The 21958-nt window shown below is 36.8% G+C and overlaps 1 protein-coding gene across 2 annotated transcripts in view; it reads right to left on the bottom strand.

Moving 5' to 3' along the window:
• Positions 1-21958, bottom strand: part of GALK2 (galactokinase 2) — a 50295-nt gene that overhangs the window by 12411 nt on the left and 15926 nt on the right. For both annotated transcript variants that reach the window (XM_049812494.1, XM_049812495.1), the window contains exons 6-8: positions 12309-12407; positions 9428-9580; positions 4080-4290 (exon numbers count right to left, since the gene is read on the bottom strand). In XM_049812494.1, coding sequence (XP_049668451.1) covers positions 4080-4290; positions 9428-9580; positions 12309-12407 — 463 coding nt within the window. The remainder of the gene's footprint in view (positions 1-4079; positions 4291-9427; positions 9581-12308; positions 12408-21958) is intronic.

Below are 21958 nucleotides of genomic sequence, written 5' to 3'. Positions count from 1 at the left end.
TTTGTTACAACTTCAACTCCAGCAGATTCCTTTGTTTAGAGGCTTCCTGTACAATTCTATCTGACCTTTAGCTAAAGACCAACCTCTTCAGGCTATATATTTTTTTCTAGTTGCTTTGGCAGCTTCTTAAGATATGTTTCACTATAGATTAATGAGCTACACATGGCTGATGGGACTGTTAGAAATTTACAACAGGAAGAACTCACCAACGCGAAATCATGTAGGGGACAGTTTCTACCACCATTACTCATGTGGAATAGTACTCTTCGCTGTTAGGCATCCTGCTGATTGAACATGATGAGGGTGAAGGTTTCTGGCTCATAATGTATATAAGAAAATGCCACCAGATGGCTTTAATTTGAGCCAGATTGTGAACCCCCTACTCAAAGTGGGGAACAGTTACTCTACTGGGACTGCTCAAGTAACTGTTTGCAATGTGGCTTTCTGAAAATAAACCAGGGGGACGAGTCACTGCTGGATTCAGTGACCCATTTAGCAGACACCTGCTTCAAGATTATGATAACTACTGGTTTAAAGTGATTTTTCCTCCAGAGGAATGCTAGCTTTAACAATGCTTTTGCAACTAACCTAAACCATTCAGTGCCTGTGCCTAACCTGTGACACACCCCAAAGGCCTGCATCCTCCAGGTAGCTGTTATGGGATCTTGCCTGGAGCGGCCACCTCTCTGGGGCTCATGCCAAGTAAACCATGTTTTTACGGAAGGGGATGGTACGTTCCCAAATTTTGCCATGACATGGATAAGACTGTCTGGAATAGGCATGTGGACCCTCAAGCTGGGAAGTGCTTTTAGGTCTACCAGTTTGGAGGTAAGTTCTGTTCATGTAAGACAGTAAGGGCAGTCTACTAATGCACACGACAAAGCTTTATGTATCCCAGAGCAGCCTGACATAATATCTGAGAGTCCAACCTTCACATGCGCCTGTCTGTGCAAATAAAGTTGAAACTGTTCTTACACTGAGATCACCATTAATACAAATTACTTGACAGTGGGAATGAAAGGCTATTCAAGCACCTCTCATTGAAGCTACAGCACAGATTTAGAATTCTCTTTCCAGGGGACAAATAGGATGGCAGTTAAACAGCCAAATCCACACAGCAAATGGATGCCTGCTCCTCCCACGGCGATTTCATTCCCAGGTTTAAATGTCAAAATTAGATTACAATTTTATACATGAAAAGGAAAAATGGGTTTAAAAATACCTCATTTAAGAAGGAAAAAAACAGTTCCTGGTTAAAGGAATACATGGTTTTACAGGAGAATATCCTTTTGTGGTGAAGCCTATAAATACTTAATGTCCCACAATCACCACACACTAAATGTTCTGTGAAGCACTCAAGTCCAAGCCAAAATTATGGCATAGTGCACCTTAGAAAGTAATAAATATTATTTTTCTAGAGATCTTCGGAAGCCACAAGTGCAACTCATGTGTAAACATTTGCAAGGGAGATTTAAACTCAGGATTTTGAGTTGGCCAAGAAACAACTGCAAGAAGTTTAGAGAGGCTTTATGCACCATCTGTACTTCTCCAAACCTGGGGAGCAAGTGGGCTGTACAGCGGGGAACTGCAAAAATCCTTGAGTACTGGCCGATAACAGGGATGCAAGTTGCTGTGTGCTTCCAGACTTGGCCTGGGACTTAACTCAAAACCTGTCCATACCATTTTTCTTTGGGATGTGGAGTTTTATCTGGTGAGCCTTATACACTTATAAAACGTTATGTAAGTATACAGTACCATCACTGGAGAAATGGAGAAGTAAAGGAGGGGAAGCTAGACTTAAGGCTAAAATAATATTTACATAGCACTTTCATATCCTTAATCATGAGATACAATGCCAGTACAAAACATTTTTAACTATCACTGAGCTTAGAATAATACAAAAAATTAAAATGACTGACAATTTATATTCAGCCACAGAGAAAACTCTGAATCCAGTAAATGATCTAAATATTAATTCTCATTCCAACCTAAATGATTCTATGATTCTATGAACTTCTGTCTACCAAGAAATGCCAGAACTTTATGGATGCTAGCAAAAGGATGAATGCATAAACTGTTGTTCACATTATTACTAAGGATGGTTTAGTACATGGTTTAGTGGGACTTGGCAGTGTTAGGTTTATGGTTGGACTTGATGATCTTAAAGGTCTTTTCCAACCTAAATGATTCTATGATTCTAAATGTTATGGTTCTTTTTTATGTTGAACAAAGAAGTTCAACAACATTCTGAAATTCCCTACAGACATTACTTATTTGTCGGTATGTTTTGTCTCACATGAAGAAGCCAGGCATTGTCATTAAAATATAGTGGGAAAGTAGAGGGGAAATAAGAAAAATATTTTTGTCAAGCAGCCTCTGGTTTTCCAAAGGAACATAAAATGTAATTTGTTTAGTGTGTAACAAAAACAAACAGTGGATTTAGATTCCTTCTTTCTGTGTCTGTCTTGTTTCTCCTTTGCATATAGTTTTACAGAAATCTGTTATTTAATTTTATATTGTACATGCAAAGAGACTTTCAGCATAACCCATTTTAATTGGCCTTATCAAATGAAATCATGGTCATGCAAGTTTAAGATATTCTGTTCAGCAAACATCTGCAAATGCTATTCAGAGCCACAATATAAAATTTCCTCTGAGTTTCTTCTACAGCTTTTATGTTTAATTTTTTTATCCAGAATTTGGTTTTTGAAAAAAAATAAAAATAACCTGTATAAACAATTAAATTCTACAGAACTGCAAAATTTTGTTTTATAAACTAGGTATAAGGAGTATGAACATCTGTAAGTTAATAGTCTTGTATTGCTTCAGGAAGGGGAGAGTAAGGGGACAGCATAAAAGATTTACAACCTTGTAGTTTCCCATGAAAATGTTGCAGAGTGCAGGTACATGGTTCAGTATATTCCTCATGTACATACAGCACAGAGTTATCATAATTCTTTCTGGAGATAAAGAGCTGGATTAAGATATCATATTCCATCCTGGTGCCTTCTGGCAGTGTAATTAGACAATAAGATAGTTTCATACTCTCTGATACCACTGGGGCGTGAAACAGGTTATAGATTCAGGACCTGGTCCTTGGTCAATATATAAGGTGTACAATCATTCCAGATAAAAAGATTATTTAAATATAAGCATCAATATACATAGATATCTTACTGATTTATATGCATCAAACATATCCGTCCCTGAAAGCAGTCTTGGGAAGGACTGGCAAGGATGTAGTTCAGCTACAAAACAGTAGAGATATTAAGGCTACAGAATGGAAACAGGGAAGTAAGTATTATTTTAAGTTCTTAAAGATTCTGATCTCAATTGGAAACCTGTTATGAATGCAAATCAATTATTTCATAAATGCTCTATTACTCAGTATTGTTAGCAACCCTACTATATGCATCCCAGATCCACTCCATGTATGCCAATGCTTATGACTGCATGGTATAATCATAAGCAATAATACACGGGAAATATTTTAATAGTAAATTGTTCACCTCCACCAACATTTTTCTAAAAGACGTAAAAATATTGATAGTGACAGAAACTTCTTTCTCAGGAGAGACCTAGATGATTTGCTGCCCAGTGCATGTTTTATGAAGTGATCATGTATTTATCAATTCAAAACCAGAAACACAAGCTCCATCTATGCTATCCTTTAACACCAGTTAAGGGAGAGCAAACAGGATTCATTTTAATGATGCTGTAACCATCCAAAACGTTTGGTTTTGTTAAGAGCTATTGCCAAAAAAGGAAGCCTAGTTTTGACTTTTCCCTAGAATAAAACGTGGGTTATTTAGAGATGACTCTCAAACAGCACAAGCTAATCTAAAATAGTAAGTGATCTGCTACTTCTACCATTTTAGAAACAGTTCAATCAAAATCAGTTTTGCTCTGTTTTAAGTTGGAAGTTAGAATGAAAATCATGGTATCAATTCTCTCACTTGCCACCTAAGATTCTGGGGAAGTATTCTGCCAAGACTTCCACTTGCACTACTTGTAGTACATAAACTTTTTATATAATACAGACATTGTACGTTAACCCCCACCATTTCATATATGCTTACCATCTTGCGTGTTTTGACTAAGGATCTGAGAGCGGAGCTCCTCGAGGCTAATTCCCAGGCATTTACAAATTTCCTCTGTGCTGTAAGGCTCAGGATGTAATACCTCCTCGACGATGGTCAGCATTTCCTCTAGGCTAACTCCTAGCTTGGTTTGTACATCATGGAGTCTCAACATTGTTTTCCAGTCCAATCCTTTTGACTTTGAGAGAAGCTAAAATGCAAAAAAATAAAATAGAAAATATTGTGCCTTCCTGTTTAAAACTACTTAATTGTCCATAAACACCTTTAAGACCCATTTGCTCTTTTCACTTCTTAATTGGGAACTATCTGAAACTACTTTCTATTCAGTACATAGCAGATAATCATTATATTTATTTATAAAAGGTCTGTGAATGATAGATATTCTTCTCTCAAATCAGATATTGTCTGTAAAAGCCCTACTGGCATTATTTGTGTAATATCAAATCAGTGATTTATCCTTTTCCATGGATGTTGTTACTTCAAGCACTTAACCTTTTACAATCACATTCAGACAATTGCTTATACAAACGCTACGATATTGTAACACTAAAAGTCCCAAAGAAGTCTGTTTCTGTACTGTTAGAATTTGCTCTAACATTTAAAACTCAGTTTGACCTTTCCAATATGCTCCTGGAGTTTCCCGATGAACATTTGAGGTTGTCATTAAAACCCCTTCTCATAATAGTCTTAAAAATACGAAAGTGGGCATAAGATTGTGTGGGAGAATTAACAGTAACTTTTCTCAATCTCTAGAGTTTAAAGTAAATTTTAAGTACATTCTTTTAACATCCAATTTAAAGGAAGTTTTGAGCCTTACAGGAAGGTTACGATGTGTTAGCGTCTAGTGTCGTGGTTTAACCCCAGCTGGCAATGAAGCACCATACACCACACTATACCAGGTACTAGGAAGAAAATTAACTCTGTCCTAGCTGAAATTAGGACAGTATGTCAGAATCTGCTCCATTTCTACATGATTCCTAACAATGCTAATTAGTTTTAGACATTATCTGTTTTTCCTACTCCAGACAACGTCATGCTTTGTGTATCTTTGTGATGTTTTGGCAATTGACAGTCGTTACTTCAACACGCCAGAAACCTAGAAGGAAGTATGTCAAAGAGGTTTTTCTCTGGAAGGTTGCTACATGTGTTGATGCTCTCATGTGCCTAATGAAAATGGTTGAGTTACAGCAGCTTTCCTCATAAGGTAGAATACTTTTAATGTTATGAATTATAGAAGAATATTAAGTGGCCATTGTGGGATCCTACTGACATACCACCTTTAATTTCAACAGATTACTACAGAGTAATACACACGTTAGCAGGTACATACTAACATTGCTTTACTGTATTCATAAGTACCTGACATACCACCATTTAAGTTGAGATTAAAGCTTCCAAGTATGCCAGATCAGGCTATATCTTTGCAGAGAGTTTAAACCAGTGCAGCAAGACCAGGGAACGAAATCCTTTTGCTATTTTCCTATTCAAATCAGCATTAAAACATCTCATCAACAGGGCCAAGATTTCATCCAGTGTGTTTTGTTATTCTTTTCAATCAATACTGGTTTTGAGTGAGATTGATTTGAAATCATTTACATCTCAATTCAGCAAAGCCATTTAACTTCCTGGGTAAAAAAACCCATGGGATTTACATATGTGTCTGAAAAGTATTTGCTTTGCTTTGTGCAAAGTTACAGCATGAAATTTGAGCAGATCTGCTGCCCAACTATCTGCTACAGATTCTCGCCCTCCTGCTCTCTTCCAACAGTGCTTTTGCAAGGGCTCTTCCAGTTTTATTACAGTATATAAAAATTAACTACTTTTGGTGCCATCTAGTGACTTACTAAGATTTATGTGAGGCTCAGTAGAGCAGAACAAACGAAATCCAATCAAAATCCTAATCATATGACTCTGTTGCCACCTAAAACACAGTTTTGTATGTGCAGTGGTAGAGAAAGAAGCAGCTCTAGTGGCTAACGCAGAAATCAGGTGAGAAAATTTTCTTGTAAAAGACTGATTAAGTCACTTCTGGCCTGCTTTTCAAAGGCTCTGACTACCTAGAACTCCCCAGCCTTTATATAATTGTATTTTAGCTTACTTATCAATAAGCTAGAATAACATTTGTTTTACTTAAATACTCAGTATCTCTTAGGTTAGTGCATGTTTGTGACGTTCTTAAATCTGCTTCAAGGTGCTAAATGAATGGAAATTTTTTTCCTCGTGCTTTAATCCTAATGTTCAGCATCCCCTAGACTTTATTACCAGAAGTTAAACAGAACTAAGAATTCACAAAAAATAATATTCTATATGGCAACAAAATTTTTTCTATTTCCATTTTTAATAAATAATCCCCTGTAGAAATATGTCATGTGTATTGTCACATCTGTTCCAATTTCTATACTTCAAGGGAGATGCTGTATTTTAGATGAGCTAACTATGCTGGGGTTTTACAGGTCAAATGTTCCAACTGGAAACTGACCCCGTCAGGCCAGTGGGTGAGCCTTTGCTGGAAAGGTCTATACTGCTTATAGCAAAGTTTCAATTCTAACAGCACTGGGAAAAATGTTATAGGCAAACAGAAATGGTTTTTGAAAACAGTCTAGCTGCAGCAGCTCAAATTATAATGGACACAGAACAGAAATGGGAAAAAATCCCATCTATTTATTGTACAAAAGTAATCCCAATACTGATCCCACAGTTGGATATTTTCTTGATGATCTCTGACTAGATGGATTAAAGATGTGGACATCATGCAGCTGGCTCTTAACTGCTAGGATATAGCATCTGTAGGCTTTATTGTCCTTTATTATTCAACACAGGCACACTGTAGAACTTTAAGTAACTGAGAGGAAAACATACTTAGTAAATGATGGGACAAATTTAAATAAAAGAAAGTCTGACTAGGAGTAAGTATAGGAATACTTAGGCCTTATATAGCAACATCACTTTCTTACACTTTACATTTCTATAATGTCATCTGAGCATCTTTCCACATTTAACAAACATTAGTTGATTAACTATACGGCATTCCAGTTGCAGACGTTCTTGGCACTACTCTATAGCTGACAGTGAAGCAAACCACACACAGTGAAGCAGAGGAGAGCACAGCATTCACTAGGGCTCGTATTCATCCTGTAGCACCTACTATGTGAGTTTTCTGAAGTATAAAGTAGAAGTTCATTTCCTTTGGAATTGCGAGTGTTCTGCAGAACATAAGTGTCTTTAAACATATAATAGAGTACAGGAAAGCACTCAGAGGCTACAACAAGAATAGAGGAAGAAAAAAAAACCAACAAGCAAAAGAACGACTGTCCAGAAGGGAAGGGAAAGGAACAGAACATGAGAAAGATAATTTTGTGAGGATGATAAGAGCTCACTTGCTGTAGGACAGACTGACATTAAAATGTCCTACGCTAATGCAAGCAGGGATATGTTGTGTTGGCATCTTTACTTACATGGAGCTTTCTGCAAACAGTATGAAATTCTAGAATGACCTAAAACAGAAAGGGGGAAAAAAGCCTATCCTAAGGCATTTAGCAATGAGAATTTCTTTTAAAGCATTATTGTGAGGCCCAGCATGTTATTTCATAGTTCCATTAGCTTAATGGTGCTTAAAAGACTTCCCTGCTTCCACTTACATACCTGCCCTCCTTCACCCTGCTGTGACCTGTTCCTAAAGACAAGTCTTTTCCTGGCTCAACGTATTTTTATGGTGTGTGCAACTTTCCATCTGGGTAGCATATGTTTAAAAATAGACAGGTGTATGTTGTTAGTCTCCTTAAAATCAAGCATCTGCTAAAGGTACCTTTTTAGAGATTGCATCATAGCTAAAAGGAATGCAAAAAAAATCATCTTTCCTTACCACCTTTTCAGTTTACTGCACAGGACCAACAATTTAAAGCAATTTAGAAAACTCTGATTCAATTCACAAAATCTGGTATATGAAACAATACTTCAAAAGGTCTTACAACTTAATGCACTTGTAGTTTGCCTTTTAGAAGAGATCATCTGTGAAGGCTCTCTGTTCCTTATGCAAAAAAAAATTTCCAAAAGAAGCTCTTCCTAAAATACAAACCTAGTCAATTAACTATCCTAAATTAGGGTTTATCAGTTATACCAGAACCAACACACAAACAGGTCCTTATCTTGATTTTCTTAATGGCATAAGAATCTTTTTATTAACTTCAGCAACAACAGCTTTAACTGTGGTCATTAGTGCTATTATTTTTACCATATCTTATATATACCTAAAATACAGCTATGCTCTTTATACTTGAGTTTAAAGCCCATTTAAAAAGTCATCTTAAGTTTAGCTTCCCTCCTTGAAAAATATCTTAACGCTCTATTTTATGTTACATTTTGTCAGTATCTGATCACCTCTTCAAGTTTGGGGGTCTTTTTAATTGCATTAACTATGGTAATTTTTCATAGAATTATGATGCCAACAGATGCTCAAAGTACTTTTGAGTACTGCTCAGGTTTTGGCAAAATGTTTTGTGGCATGGAGTTCCATGCTGCAGTTTAAAAAACTTTCATCTGGACTTTGTGACCCAAATTCTGTTCTTTCACACAGCACACTATGTTGGGTATAACTACACGGAATCATTATGCTTATTCCTCACTTAATCTAATCAAAGAAAAATCCACTGTATTCCTATAACAAACTCAAATCAAACCCTACATCTACATATTCCTAAATGTATGGTCTACAAAATCCAGAATTAAAGTGGAACTTAGCTTTTTCATGTGCAAGTTCCATACATCTTAGAGATAACTGCAAGCTGTAAACTGGCAGCACAGCCTAAATGTTGGGTCTTGATTCAAGCCTGTTTTTAAACTTTACACTGACATACATGCTGCTATTCAGCATTTCCAATATTACTTCCAGGCCTCCAGCTAGTAGCTTTGATGTCCTCTAAATCCTAGAAAATACCCATCTATTGCCATATATACATACAAACATGTGACCACACTGGTTGCTTTCCATTATTTGTCATTATTCAGCTCTAATTAGAAACAGTCTATCTTATTAACTGAGAATATTTTTTGCTGAAAAATAGACTTATTTCCTCCATTGAAATATAATACAAAATAAATTGAATAGAACTAAATCACATAATCTTCTATATAAGGGCACAGTCCTTGCACTTCCATTAAACTCGGCAGGAGTTCTGTTTCTGCAGAGGTGGAGGTGTCTGGTTCTGGAAAGTAAAACGCTACTTAAAGTAGCACCTAGCCAGGTGTTAAAGACATGATTGGTCAGAAGTGGAAAAAAGCACATACTTAGATGAAGGTTTCATTAGAGTTTGACATAAGCCATATGTTACCTTTGTAGCCAGACGACACTCCATTACCCTAATATTGTAATGAGAAGTTGCTGCTTTATTCATTTCAACACAACTGTTAGCAATAACAAACGCAGCTCCACTTGGAAGTCTAACATCAGTTGCCCTCAGAGGACTGAACTCTATCAACTTGGCCTATTGAAAGAAAAATGAATGGTTAGTTTTAATTTACTACTAGCTAACGGTGCACTTAGTTCTATAAATCAAATGCAAATTTGCATGTTTTTTCTCTTGAAAATCCAGGGACAGTTAAGCAAAGAAAACTGACATGAAACAGCGAGAAAATAGGTTTAACCTCATTGGCCAAGTTACACATACATTTCAAACTTCTCCCTTGTAGCTGGATTTTAAAATATTTCCATTAAGTCTTTCGGTTTTTTTCAGCATTTCACAGAACCCCACCCAACCTATTTTTCTTCCCTGTTTAAGACAACAGTTTTTCTTTGATCTACAGAAAAGTACCAGGCCTGGCTGAAGCTAATGTGCGTGCCACTAGGGGCTTCACATTCCCTTCCCCTTCCCCAATGTCCATCCCCCCTTAGTTTTCTCATTTTCCAGTAGATCAAGATTAGTTTACTGAGGTACAGAATAGTTTCAAAATTTTAGGACTGACTAGAGACAGTGATCATGTTACGTGCAGACAATCAAACAGAGAAATGAAGTAAAACTATATATAAAAATGTAGTTATTGTCTCCTTCCAACATAGGAGACTGCCTTGCCTCACAGATGCCTTACACAGGCTGCGCGAGATGTTCCCAACATTTTGTGACCTTTTCATGGAATAAGCTAGGCATCCATTAATTAAATAATTCAGGATGTAATGTAATCAAGAGATTAAATTCACATCTGGCTTTTCATTGGGATAAGTTGTAAATCATGTGCCCTGCTTTGGCTTCTTAGAATAGACTGTAACTCTGCAAGCAGGGACGTCTTACTGGTTTTGGCATTGCTCACCCCCAGAGAGTTCCTTGAGCAGCTAGAGTGCTAAATAAACAATGACAAATCTGCTTGTACATTATGTACAGCATGTGTGTTACGCCCTGCCATTGAGATTCTGGACCACGTCACAAAATTACTATCAAGACAGACAAGCTTGCTTACATTTAAATATACCCTTTAAGAACTGCTACATTAGATCAGAATGTACCACTAAGCTGGTCCAGTGTCCTGTTTCTGACAGTAGCCATAAATGGATATTTAGGGGGAATATAAAAATAGGACATATACAAAGCAATCTTTTTTTTGGATATATTTTTCCAGCTTTGCGTAAGCAAAGATTACAGTGGCCATACTTACACTGGAAGAAACATCAGACTATTATGTTTAATAGCTACAAATAGGCTGATACTCTATCAGTAATCCAAGAAAGTCTCTTTTTGAACCCTTTTTAAACTTGTGCTTTCCACAATGTACGGTATTTCTCAATTTAACAATGAATGTTTTGGGAAAAAACCCCAAACTTCCTTGTTTGTTTTTAACAAGCTGCTTGCTAATGTCATTGTGTTTCTATTAGTTCTTCGGTTAAGAAAAACACTGAATTCTCAATTTACCTTCTCTTATCCATTCAGGGCTTTTACAGAGCTTCAAACTACCATCTTCAAAGATACTTGTTTTCCAAGCTGGAAGCTTTAAATTTTTCAGTCAATGCTCATATAAAAAATAGCTTTGATCAACTTCAGTCCCCTTTACTGTACTTTTCTTCTTCAAGTATATTTTGAGACAGGAGGCCAGAAATGCATTCAGCTGCAAGTACACTGAAGCAACGATATTTTCTGGTTTGTTCACAATTTCTTTTCTAATCTCTTCTAACATTTTCTTTGCCTTTTTGATCACCACTTCTATATATCAGAAAAGCCTCCACTTACACGATCATCTGTGTGTATGCCAGGAAAATACGCTGCTTCCTTCAGCATTCATGTAGCTGTGTGTTTACTAGTAACACTATAAAGTGTGAAGGAAAGGTGTAGAGTAGGTACAGGTGATGTGAAATTGAAAATACACGTGTCTCACGATGGAATTAAACGTTCGGTGTAATTCTAGGAAATAGCTTCTTTTCTGTATAAGCTCATCCAAGATATGGCATTAAGAAACAGAAGCTGTAGAGGTATAATATCACAATTATAAAGAAAGTAAAGGTTGTCATGAAACACTACATTAATTTCAATAGAAGTATTTTGACAGGTTTTAAGTTTGAACAGTCACAGTCCTGTGCACCTTCTGGGACAGTGGATGAACTCCACTGTAAATTCCACTGCAAGCACCCATGCATAACTTTGCAGGTCCTGTTTATCATTGCTAGTCCACCTTCTGTCACCATGTTTAAGACAGCTAAATGCCTTCTACATCAGAATCCAGCCACAGAATTGTCTGGAATTAGCAAAACTGGGAGAAAAAAAAATAATCTCCATTGTCTTTGTAACTAGACCTGGCAAAACTTCCTAGAACTGTTTGGTTATAAGAAGTTTCAAGAAAGCATTTTTGTAATAATTATCCCATTTGCACTGAATACAAGACATACCGACCATTCAGATTTCATTATATGGGAAACATTCTAAGTTCAGTGATTAATTAGCCAAATAGCGTGGAACCTGGTGCTCTTCTACAGTACATCCTTCCCCACGTCTTTTCTTTACTCCTTCTTTCCATTTCTCATTTTCATCATCTTATTCCTTCAAACTTGTCATACTTGATTGCACACAAGTTTATAGATATAATTCCTGTTTCATTTGCATACCAGTGGTGCTTATACTGCTTACTAAGGTATTCCACTTTCTTGTCTTTCTGCTAGATATGTAGGAGGGTATTTTTTGTTTACATAAATTAGTATTACATTGTTAGTTTAGATTACAAAGATCCACATACAGTTCCTTCTTCTGCCAGAAAAGAGATCGACTGATCCATTCCTCCACCTTCTGTGCCAATATAATGTTCGCTCTTTGTGCAAATTTCTGCAAGTTCCATCTGAAAAAAACATTAACATGTGAACCTTCCGCCAAGGTTAAAGATGATACTTTTATACTGCTTACATATGAACTAGTGAGGGAAAAAAAAAGGAGATAATGATAGAGCTCTGAAACCAGTCTCTCACACACCAAGTAGTGTAAGCTGGTATTAACCAGGATGCCATGTAGCCCCTTTTTTCGTTCTGAAGCAAAAAAGAATCAACTATTCAGCCCCCACTGGACCGACCACAGCCAGATGCTTTTCAGAGTGTCCTTGTTTAGATGCTTAACTCTTGCAGCAGTCCTCCTCCCACCTTCCTCATTCACTTCACAGCCTTCCATCCCAATAGCCAATATTTTGTTCATTTATTAGTTGAATATGTGCATCTTGGTAGCTTACAGAAAAATGGCAAGTTACTTCATACTATTTTAATGCACTGAGTCCATGATCAGAAATTATGCACTGAACCTAACTCAGAAAACCTTTCTCACTGTAAATACTCTAATCAGTGGTACTTGTCATTTCTCCTTGAGATACTGTACTCTGCTTACATCGTTTATCTGAACTAATTGGTAACTGTATGTGATTTGCATTCTTTTGTGACATTTTAGGCATATCTTTGTGCATTCTGATACCTGTGGTCAGAAGATACTATGGGAGGGTGGAATATCACTATCATAACTGTCAAAAATAATAATTTACACTAAAGCTTTCAGCCACCAGGCCAAGTCAAAACAAAACACAAGAGAAGCCTTGGAGAACGGTCAAAGAACATAAACTAGTCGAAAAGAAGGTCAAAAGGAAAGCATCCATATCTACCTACTATGACCCCACCAGTTTGTTTTTCTTAGCACAAGGGAAGATGGGAATAGAACTTTATAAAAGCTGCAGTCCATTTTTCAGTCTGGTGACAAAGTCAGATTCAGATTCCACGCTAAGGATGTAGCATCGCAGGATTGAAACAAACTAACCAGCAAGGCAAGGACATTAGCCAGCACACAGCTGTAAAAGGCAGCAGATAGAGGCAGTAAATCACCATGCTAAGAGAGAGGTATGCACTCAGTGCCTGCCTGCTCACTTGCTCCATTTCTGTAATGGCACTACAGACAAAGTTGTAAAATTGGTGCTTAGATCAATGTAACCAGGATGAACTGTTTGCAAATGCACTAAGAACCAATTTACTCAGCTCACAATGCAGTTATGGCCAATAAGTCTTAGGCTGATAAGCAGAAGTTATCAAAAGAACATTAACAAAGTTACTCTGAAATTATGCAGGCTGCATCTCTTTGAATCAAAGATGGTAAATGACCAGACACAAGAAAAAGACCACTAATGAGAAAACATAGAAAGTACAATCAGCAAACATACTCCTTTTCTGCAGGGCCTTTCCTTTGTGTATTTTAAAATGAGCTGAAATAGAGATAATGCTTCTTTTATTTTTCTTGAGAAAGCATAGGAACATCACACATTTTGGTGTTCCATCTTTTTAACAAAAGACATCTCCCAGTGCCTGACTCTTCCTGAAGATCAGGTTCACCAAAATTCGGTTTTCCTTCTTTGTCCCAAGTCCACTCCAAGCAGTCCCATTTCCAGTTTGAACTTTAGACCTCTTCATCCCATCAATGAAAGTTTAACATCCAGTCACCATGTGTCCCTGCTCCACTACAAGTTGGAAATAATTCCGAATGAAATGCTAATGAATGTAATGATGCTTTTTCTTCCCTCATTTAATGCTAAAATACTTAGCAACAGCTCTGCAGAAAAGAAAGAACAAACCTCCACACACAGCAGTCTCTAGATGCTCACTCCTTTCTACATGTGAAGGCATGCCTATTAAGAAACATCTGTTGCTGGGATGTGGAAATACCGGCATGTTTCAGCCAGTTCTGCTGAACCTGCCTTTCGCCCCTCTGAGCACAGAGCAATACCACATCCCTGGTTTTTGTAGCCACTGGCAGAAGACATCAGACTGGAGTTCATGAATATTACTCACTGGCAGCAACAGAAACTTCTCCACGCTGGTTAAGAAGACCATGCGAACATACTGGTCATGCATACTTAAATACATGCAAACATACATGCAAACCTGGCCTGAAGTACAGCTCCTGAGGTACTCACAATGTATATTCCACTCTTGGGCACAGCTGCCTGACGTATTACTTCATCTGCAATTGCCAGATAAAGCTCTGCAAAGTCAGAAATTAAGCATTTCACCCTTCACTTAGTCTGGCTGCATGTCATCTCCACATACACATCAGCTACCGCTTGATTGCTTAAATCGTTTAGACTTTATGAGCCTGGGCTTATTAAATAAATATCAGGAGAAGTCTTGCAGAGGAGGAATGTTAACAATTAGGACTGTGCCACTCCCCTGTCCCTTTACATGGTCTGGTGAATTGTGCCTGGTTAAGCATTGGGCCTTGCTTCGTCCCAGCTCACCAGCTGTCCAGCTGCGTATGCTGGGCTAACAGCAATGTTCGAGCTTGAGCAACTTTTGTTTTGAAACTTAGCAAGGATTGGCAGGACCACCAAGTAGTAACTGGCAAGGGTTGAGAAGAACCCTCTCCACAAGACAGCCCAAGGCATCCCTGAAACATTATTTGGTTTCTAATTTAAACAGGCCCTTGCTGACACAGGCTGGCCTTCTAATACTAGGATGAGAAGCATGTGAATGGAGAGGAAATTGTCATCTGTATAGAAAGCAGTTTCTACTTACTATTGAGACAAATGGGCAAATGTTTGCCTTTTTGCTAAAATGAGTGAAAGGGCAAAGTTCAGAGGAACTGAATTGTAGCATTGCAAACTAATGTGAAGACTAAACTGGAGAGCCTTCTGTACATATTTTATACTTGGGAAAGGACGGTCATATGACTGAAACAGTGAACTGAATGTTTGGAGGTCTGGGCTCAATTTCTAGCTCCACATTAAGTTTCTTGTGATTCAGGGAAAGTCCCTTTAATTCATCATGGCTATATTTCCTCAGTAAAATGAGGAGTATCTTCTCCCTCTTTGTAATTAGTAATTGCTACTTAGGATTGTTAGATGATAATGCTATAAACATGTGTGACTTCATTACTAGAAACTGAAAAAACCACATTTTGCTATACAAGTTCTCTGACTTCAGGCTTCCACAGGAATAACATCTCTAAGGAAAAAAATAATATCTCTAAGGAAAAAATCTGCTAGAACCATGTAATAAAAGGAAATAACTTTTGCCTAAATTTGCTAGAACCATGTAATAAAAGGAAATAACTTTTGCCTATCTCAGAGCAATGCCTTGTTTCCATTACACTTGCAATACTCAGAAGCTCTTTATGGCAGGGACTGTTTGAATCATCAGTTATTTATATCTCTGTAGTGTATGTCTCACCTGTAAAAATACAGAGCTTCACAGATCCCAGATTTCACTGCACAATTTGCCAACATCTCAAATGTATGTCTGAACAATACCTAGGCGTGCATCACCTTCTTCCTCCTGGCTGCACTGCAGTTCCTGCAGAGAAGTAACTCAGAGCATTCTCATAGCCACATTTAGGGGCTACACCACAGCATCACCTGCCAGGCAGGTAGGTCAGCCGGGGCTAGCCACTCCTTGGTAGGGCTCAAAGTACAACTGTTATGCATATAAAATAAACAATGTTGCCCCTATTGAGTTCTGCAGGAGTCCTAAACAGGTTTTCTTGTAGAGCTGGGTGAAAGCAGACATTTTTTTTCTTCATGAAGCACCATGAGAAATACGCAGAAAGAATAAACCCCATTTGCACATAGGCTACAGTTCCGTCCCACGTTTTCTGATCCGTACGAGGTCACTTTGAGCCAACCACAAAACATAACAAGTTCTATGCACCCAAGACTTATTAGCATGTTTTTTCCATCCCTACAGCAGTATTTCAAAAACTCTAATAAATCATAATTTAAGTCTTCATAGAATTTTACATACTTCACTTTAAAAGCATTCCTATAAGGCTGCTATCTTCAATTTAGAGACAGCACAGATATTTACATGATTTGTTCAAAGTCATGTGAATCAGTCACAAAGCTGAAATGAGAATTCAAAAACCTCCCTATTTCCAGTATTGTGGCTTATTTCTCTAAAGAATATGGTCTCAGGGAAACACTTGCAGGGTGGGTTTAAAATCTTTTTTAAGATGATGGTAATGAAAAGTGGAACAAAAAGATACTAAAATCAAAGTAAAAATGGATCTGAACAGTAGCATTATGACTCTAGAAAAAAAAGACTTAAAGATTAATAAAAAATTTCCTTATCCCAGCTGTTCTGTGATACACATATGCTACTGCCCTCTGAATTTCTGTATTATTGTTCCAGGAAGTTGTTCCAACAGGACTGGCTAGACCAGGACATCATTTGTGAATAATAACTATCATGTGGACAGTAAGTCCTAAGCTGTCATCTACAGTATTAAACAAGCAAAGTGATATATTTGATTTATTTAGTAATCAAAAAAGTAAAGCTCAAACATCAGGAGTTGTTTCCTTTGATCTTGCCCCCCTGCAAAAAAACCCAAAACCCTAGCCAATAAGGGAAGTGCACATAAAGCCCATGAGTAAGTAAGGGGTTGTCAGCTAGCTAAAAATCATTAAAAGACTTAGGTTGGAATAAAAATATAGAATATATTAACATAAAAGCAGCCTTTGTGGGTCAAACCAATGCCACTCTTAGTTCTGTATCTTGCACCTGAAAGCAGGCTGTTAGTATGTACCAAAGGCCAAGTATAGACTATATTTTCCCAGAACGTTATTTTTTGATAAAGAGCTTCCTGAGCTGAATGTGAATTCTACACACTTAGTTACCAACAATGGATTTCTTATATATGAACTTGTCCAGACTCCCTTTCAACTCATTCAAAAGTTAACAAGGAGAACATCCAGTAACAAGGACCTCCACAACTTGTGTGGTGAAGAACAACCTCCTTTTGTTGATGATTAACATGCACCTGATTAGTTTCATTTAATATCTTCTGGCTCTTATAATGTGAGGGGCAATGAACAACAGGTTCCTATCCACTCTATCAATTACATTCATCATTTTATGGACCTCTATCACTTCCTCCTTGAAGTGCCTTTTTCCAAAGAGTCCTAGCTTATTTTTATGTAGGTCATTCTGGACCTTTGATCATCCATGCGGCTTTTCCCTGAATATTTTTTACTTTAGCTATCTTGGTCTGTAAGAAAGGAGAGAGGCAGACTTACAGCTTTTCTTAGACTGCCTTAGAGAAAATGTCACTGTATCTTTTGCTATTTTTATGTGGCAAATGAGCCACATAAAATGTGTGTTAATTAGTGTTGACACAGACATATGGTAATGCAACCTCAACCAGTTCAACACTACTATTCCACCTCTTTCACTGAGCTTACCGTCCTGACGCCATAGTCAACAGGATAGATTATGTGACTACATCAGCCACTCCTGTGCAAAGTCTCTTGTTTGAACCTGCTTGGCAGTGGCATGGCTGAAGCAAACTCTCCCCTTCTGCTGACTCTAGTGAGGTCTGTAAAAATCAGTGATAGTAAGCAGGGAAGCTGGGATGGAAACTTAAGTATCTAAAGTTAGTCTAGCAATACCCTGAGCTATTTTGTACAATTGGTCTGTTCAGCCTCTGAAGATGGGAGAGGAATGAGCATAACATGACAGTAGTAGTAGCTAGTAGGTGAGTTAAATCTTAAAGTCTCCCTGGTGATCTGTGAAGAAACACTAAATATTGCAGCTTTTGAATGCCAGACCCAATATGATACGTAAAAATGCAAACAGTACTTTTATAGCTGTTGGCACGTACACATGCCAGGTTGGCTGTGCTTCCATGGGAGATGTTTAGTACCCGTGAGTTACATGATATATGAAGATTTTTTTGTTGTTTACCCAACAAAAAAAAAGATACAACACATTAAATGAGAATATCTGTAATTAAAACAATACAAAGCAACACCATTAGCAGTAGAATCTCAGTGCATACAATTCACTCACTTGCCTAATAAGCAATTAAGCATTAAGAAATTTATGTGAAGTAATACATCTATTTAAGGAAGCTGCTGTCTCTCAAGGATTTCAAAACCAAACTCTTAGGTTTTAGACAACTTTAGTTGGAACATTTGGAAAAAACTAAAAGTAACAATGTACAAAATGTATTTGTTTTCAGACTGTTCCTTTTCAGAAGCATAATTCTAAAGTCTGCTCGGAACGTATCTTATTGCAGGAGGCAGCTCTTACCATTTTGTCTACCAGGCAACTGACCCCCATGTGCAGACCTAGGCTAGCCTTTGATCTAAAGCTCTACTAACTACCTCTGCTTTTTGTTTGAAACAATTTAAGGTTCTCCCTGATAAGAAGCAAGTCAATCTTGGGTTACAAAGAAAGAAATTACTACCACTTAAATCTGTTTTATCTTTGAGCCACAAGATTTCCTATCCAGCATGCAGAAAGTCTAATCTGGGAAATCATATTAGTGGAGATATAATTTAGTCTGACAAAGAAGGGTTGTGATTTTTTAATTATTAGTTGCCTTATGCCTAGTTACTCTAGATGGAGAGATTTCTTGTAATAAGAACTCATCAATAGCTCTGCATCATGTTACCTTGTTTGGGATTTTTAATGGAAAAAGTGGGTTTTCAGTAAAATGATACTTTTCACTAGTATGTCTTTTTCTCTGCTTGTTTATGTTTCAATATGAAACACCTAAAATTCAGGTTTTTATTTTCAACTGAGTATTTTTGGTCTTTCAAAAATGTTAAAGAACTGATAAAAGAATATTTTTCTGACTGTTTCCAGGCACAATCCAGCATTGTATTAGATTTGGTCATATATACTCTGATACTTCAGCAGCATGATAAATTATGAACCACATGATACAGCTCATTTGATTCTCTGTTGCCCCATCATTTATTTTAGTTTCTCTCAGTTTGATGTTATTGATAATTAGCATGAAGGCCTAAGTGTACAAAGGTATTTAGGAATCTGAGGAATAATGAAAGTGAACAGATGATCACTTACTTATAAAAAACCTAAAAATAGAAACCTAAAGAATTATCTGGGTGAGAACAGATAAGGGAGTTCCACCTTTAATAGTCCCCTTACTCACAAAGAGGCCAAGGGCCAACTGCTCTGATTTTCACTCATGCAATGGGTCTGGACAGTATGTAAACTGTGACAGAATTTGTCCCTATATAACTGTCACTGTCAATATGTTCCATACCAGTGATCAATCCCTTTCAATCTTACATAGACCTTTAAAGAAGTGAACCTGTGTAAGATTAAACTCCTTAAAAGAGTAAGACAATTAGTGAGTAGGAGACAGGGAAATATTTGTTCATAAAACAGAATTAGCGTTGCTTAGTATTTTTTTGGAACCACTCACCCTACATTACCCAGAAACTTGATATATACAAATCCAGAATGACAGCAGTAAAAATAAAGCAACCTTCTCTATAAAATGATAGTATTAAATTACATCTGCCTCAGTGGTTTTATGTGAGTTCATTTTGGTCAAAGTTAAACGTGCTAGATTTTCTATATATAACAATGCAGGAGTAGCGATAGCTAATCTTTAAAATAAAAAGACAATTTTCTTCCTGTTTTAAATTTTATTGTTCGCGAAGGGATGCCCCATGAAGAAAATACGTTTGTTAATATGAGTTATTTTTAGACTGTACTTTTCAGTGCTCCAAAAGTCTCTTCAGCATGCAAATTTAAGTAACTGGAGCATTTAAATATCTATTGAGCCAAAAGTCCTGTGCATACATTTAGTCTCTCTACAGCAATACAGTAATGGTTCCCCAATGCACATTCATTAACGTTTTGGCCAGTTTAATCTGAAAAGTCAGACTCAGTCTGCTGCTTCCCTTTACAACAAATAATGTTGGTCATTTTATAGGAAATTTAGTGTAGATTTTCTATGAAATTCTACACGGTTTAGTTCACAGCACACAGGACTGAAAATGGAGAAAAAACATTTATCGATAAAGATGAGTATTTTACAGTAAGAAGAAAATATTCTTCATCACTTAAGGCATATTTAAAGTCTAGTTAGATGGGGATTTCTTTTTTCAATCTGTGCATGGTTTATACATATCTATATCTGTACGAAAAAACTTCTGAAATTTAAGGCATTGTTTAATTCATTAAGGTATAAAATGATGCCCAAATTTTGAGGTTATTTTTACCATCAGGAATGTCCTTATTTTTAATATCTGTTCTTGACTAGGAATAGATTGCTGAAAGTTACCATCTGCTTCCAGTTTGCATACAAAATCCCAATTAGCTAAACTTCATGTATGTTTTGCAAGGTAATTATGCTTACTTTTTTCCAAAATGAGAAAATATTTGTCAGATAGTATCTGGATGTCCTCATGAGCACAGCAATCTTAGTTTGACTTCATCTGCCCTCTAACATGCTCAAATAGAAGGTTATCAATTTGGTTGATGAGAGATTACGGCCTTTGATTACCACTGCTCCAAAGTACTCTGTTTCCCCTTGATTACAAACACGCATAGTCAAACTTAAGTTAAAGAACCCTGGGTTTTAATTCCACAGGGAGAAAGGAACTTTAACATTTCTCAATATTAACAGTACTTTAAAATACAATATCTATGTACCATTTTTTGTGTAAGCAATTTGAGTTTCTCATATAAACTAGGCGTGCATCTATCAAACATTTTTGATGCAGCAATATTATAAAATAATCCTAACTGTATTATCAGCACACATTAATTTCAAAGTCACACTATCAATATGAATACTCACAGATTTTCTTGCCAGATAGCTAGATATTAAAGCCCTACTGCACATCAGAAAAATTATTAGGAAGTGGTAAAGTATTCAATTGAAGTCCTTTCCTTCTTATATACAGGCTTCAGAAACAAAGTAGAAAGGATTCTAGTTGGCCAATCTGTTCTCCCACTGAAATCAATGACATTACCAGGTACAGTAACTGTTTAAATACAGGACAATGTTGAATGTTTTTAAAATACCACACTCAAATTCATCTGAGACGTAGATTGAGAAAATTGAAGCCAATGGACACTGTGCCATTACAGGTTACATTTAGGTCCTCTATTTATCATTCTGGCTGACTTATATTTTTCTTAGTCTAGATAGAGCCAAATATAATTCAACTTCCTATGTTCAACATTTCACATTAAATTAAATAAACCCTATTTGCTTTTGATCTATTTTTCCCAATAACTATGTGCACAGCTGCCCAGCCTTGAGCAAAAGAATGTTAGGGTGGCTGAACAGAACTTAGTACCACAGGATTTAACATTTGGACAGCAACACTATCATCACATCTTTCAAGTAAATCTAGTTATTCAAAAGGACTAAGTGATTTTCTGTACTCATTAATTCCTACCATGAAACACAAAGCTGGGACAATTTAGAGCATTATTCTATTTCCTTTACAAAAAGTATCTTCTCCTGATGAAAAGTTGTACAAAAGATTGATTTTGTAACAGTAAAATAAAAATCACTTTAAAATCAAAAGCTAATACTGAGCGTTGCTGTTCTTTGAGTGATGCCAACACAGTCTTAGACTGGTATCCTGTTTGGAGGAGAAAA

Source organism: Accipiter gentilis, chromosome 10 (assembly GCF_929443795.1).
Source record: "Accipiter gentilis chromosome 10, bAccGen1.1, whole genome shotgun sequence".
Taxonomy (NCBI): Eukaryota; Metazoa; Chordata; class Aves; order Accipitriformes; family Accipitridae; genus Astur; species Astur gentilis.
The sequence above is the reverse complement of the archived record's forward strand: the minus strand, read 5'-3'. Positions and strand labels throughout refer to the sequence as shown.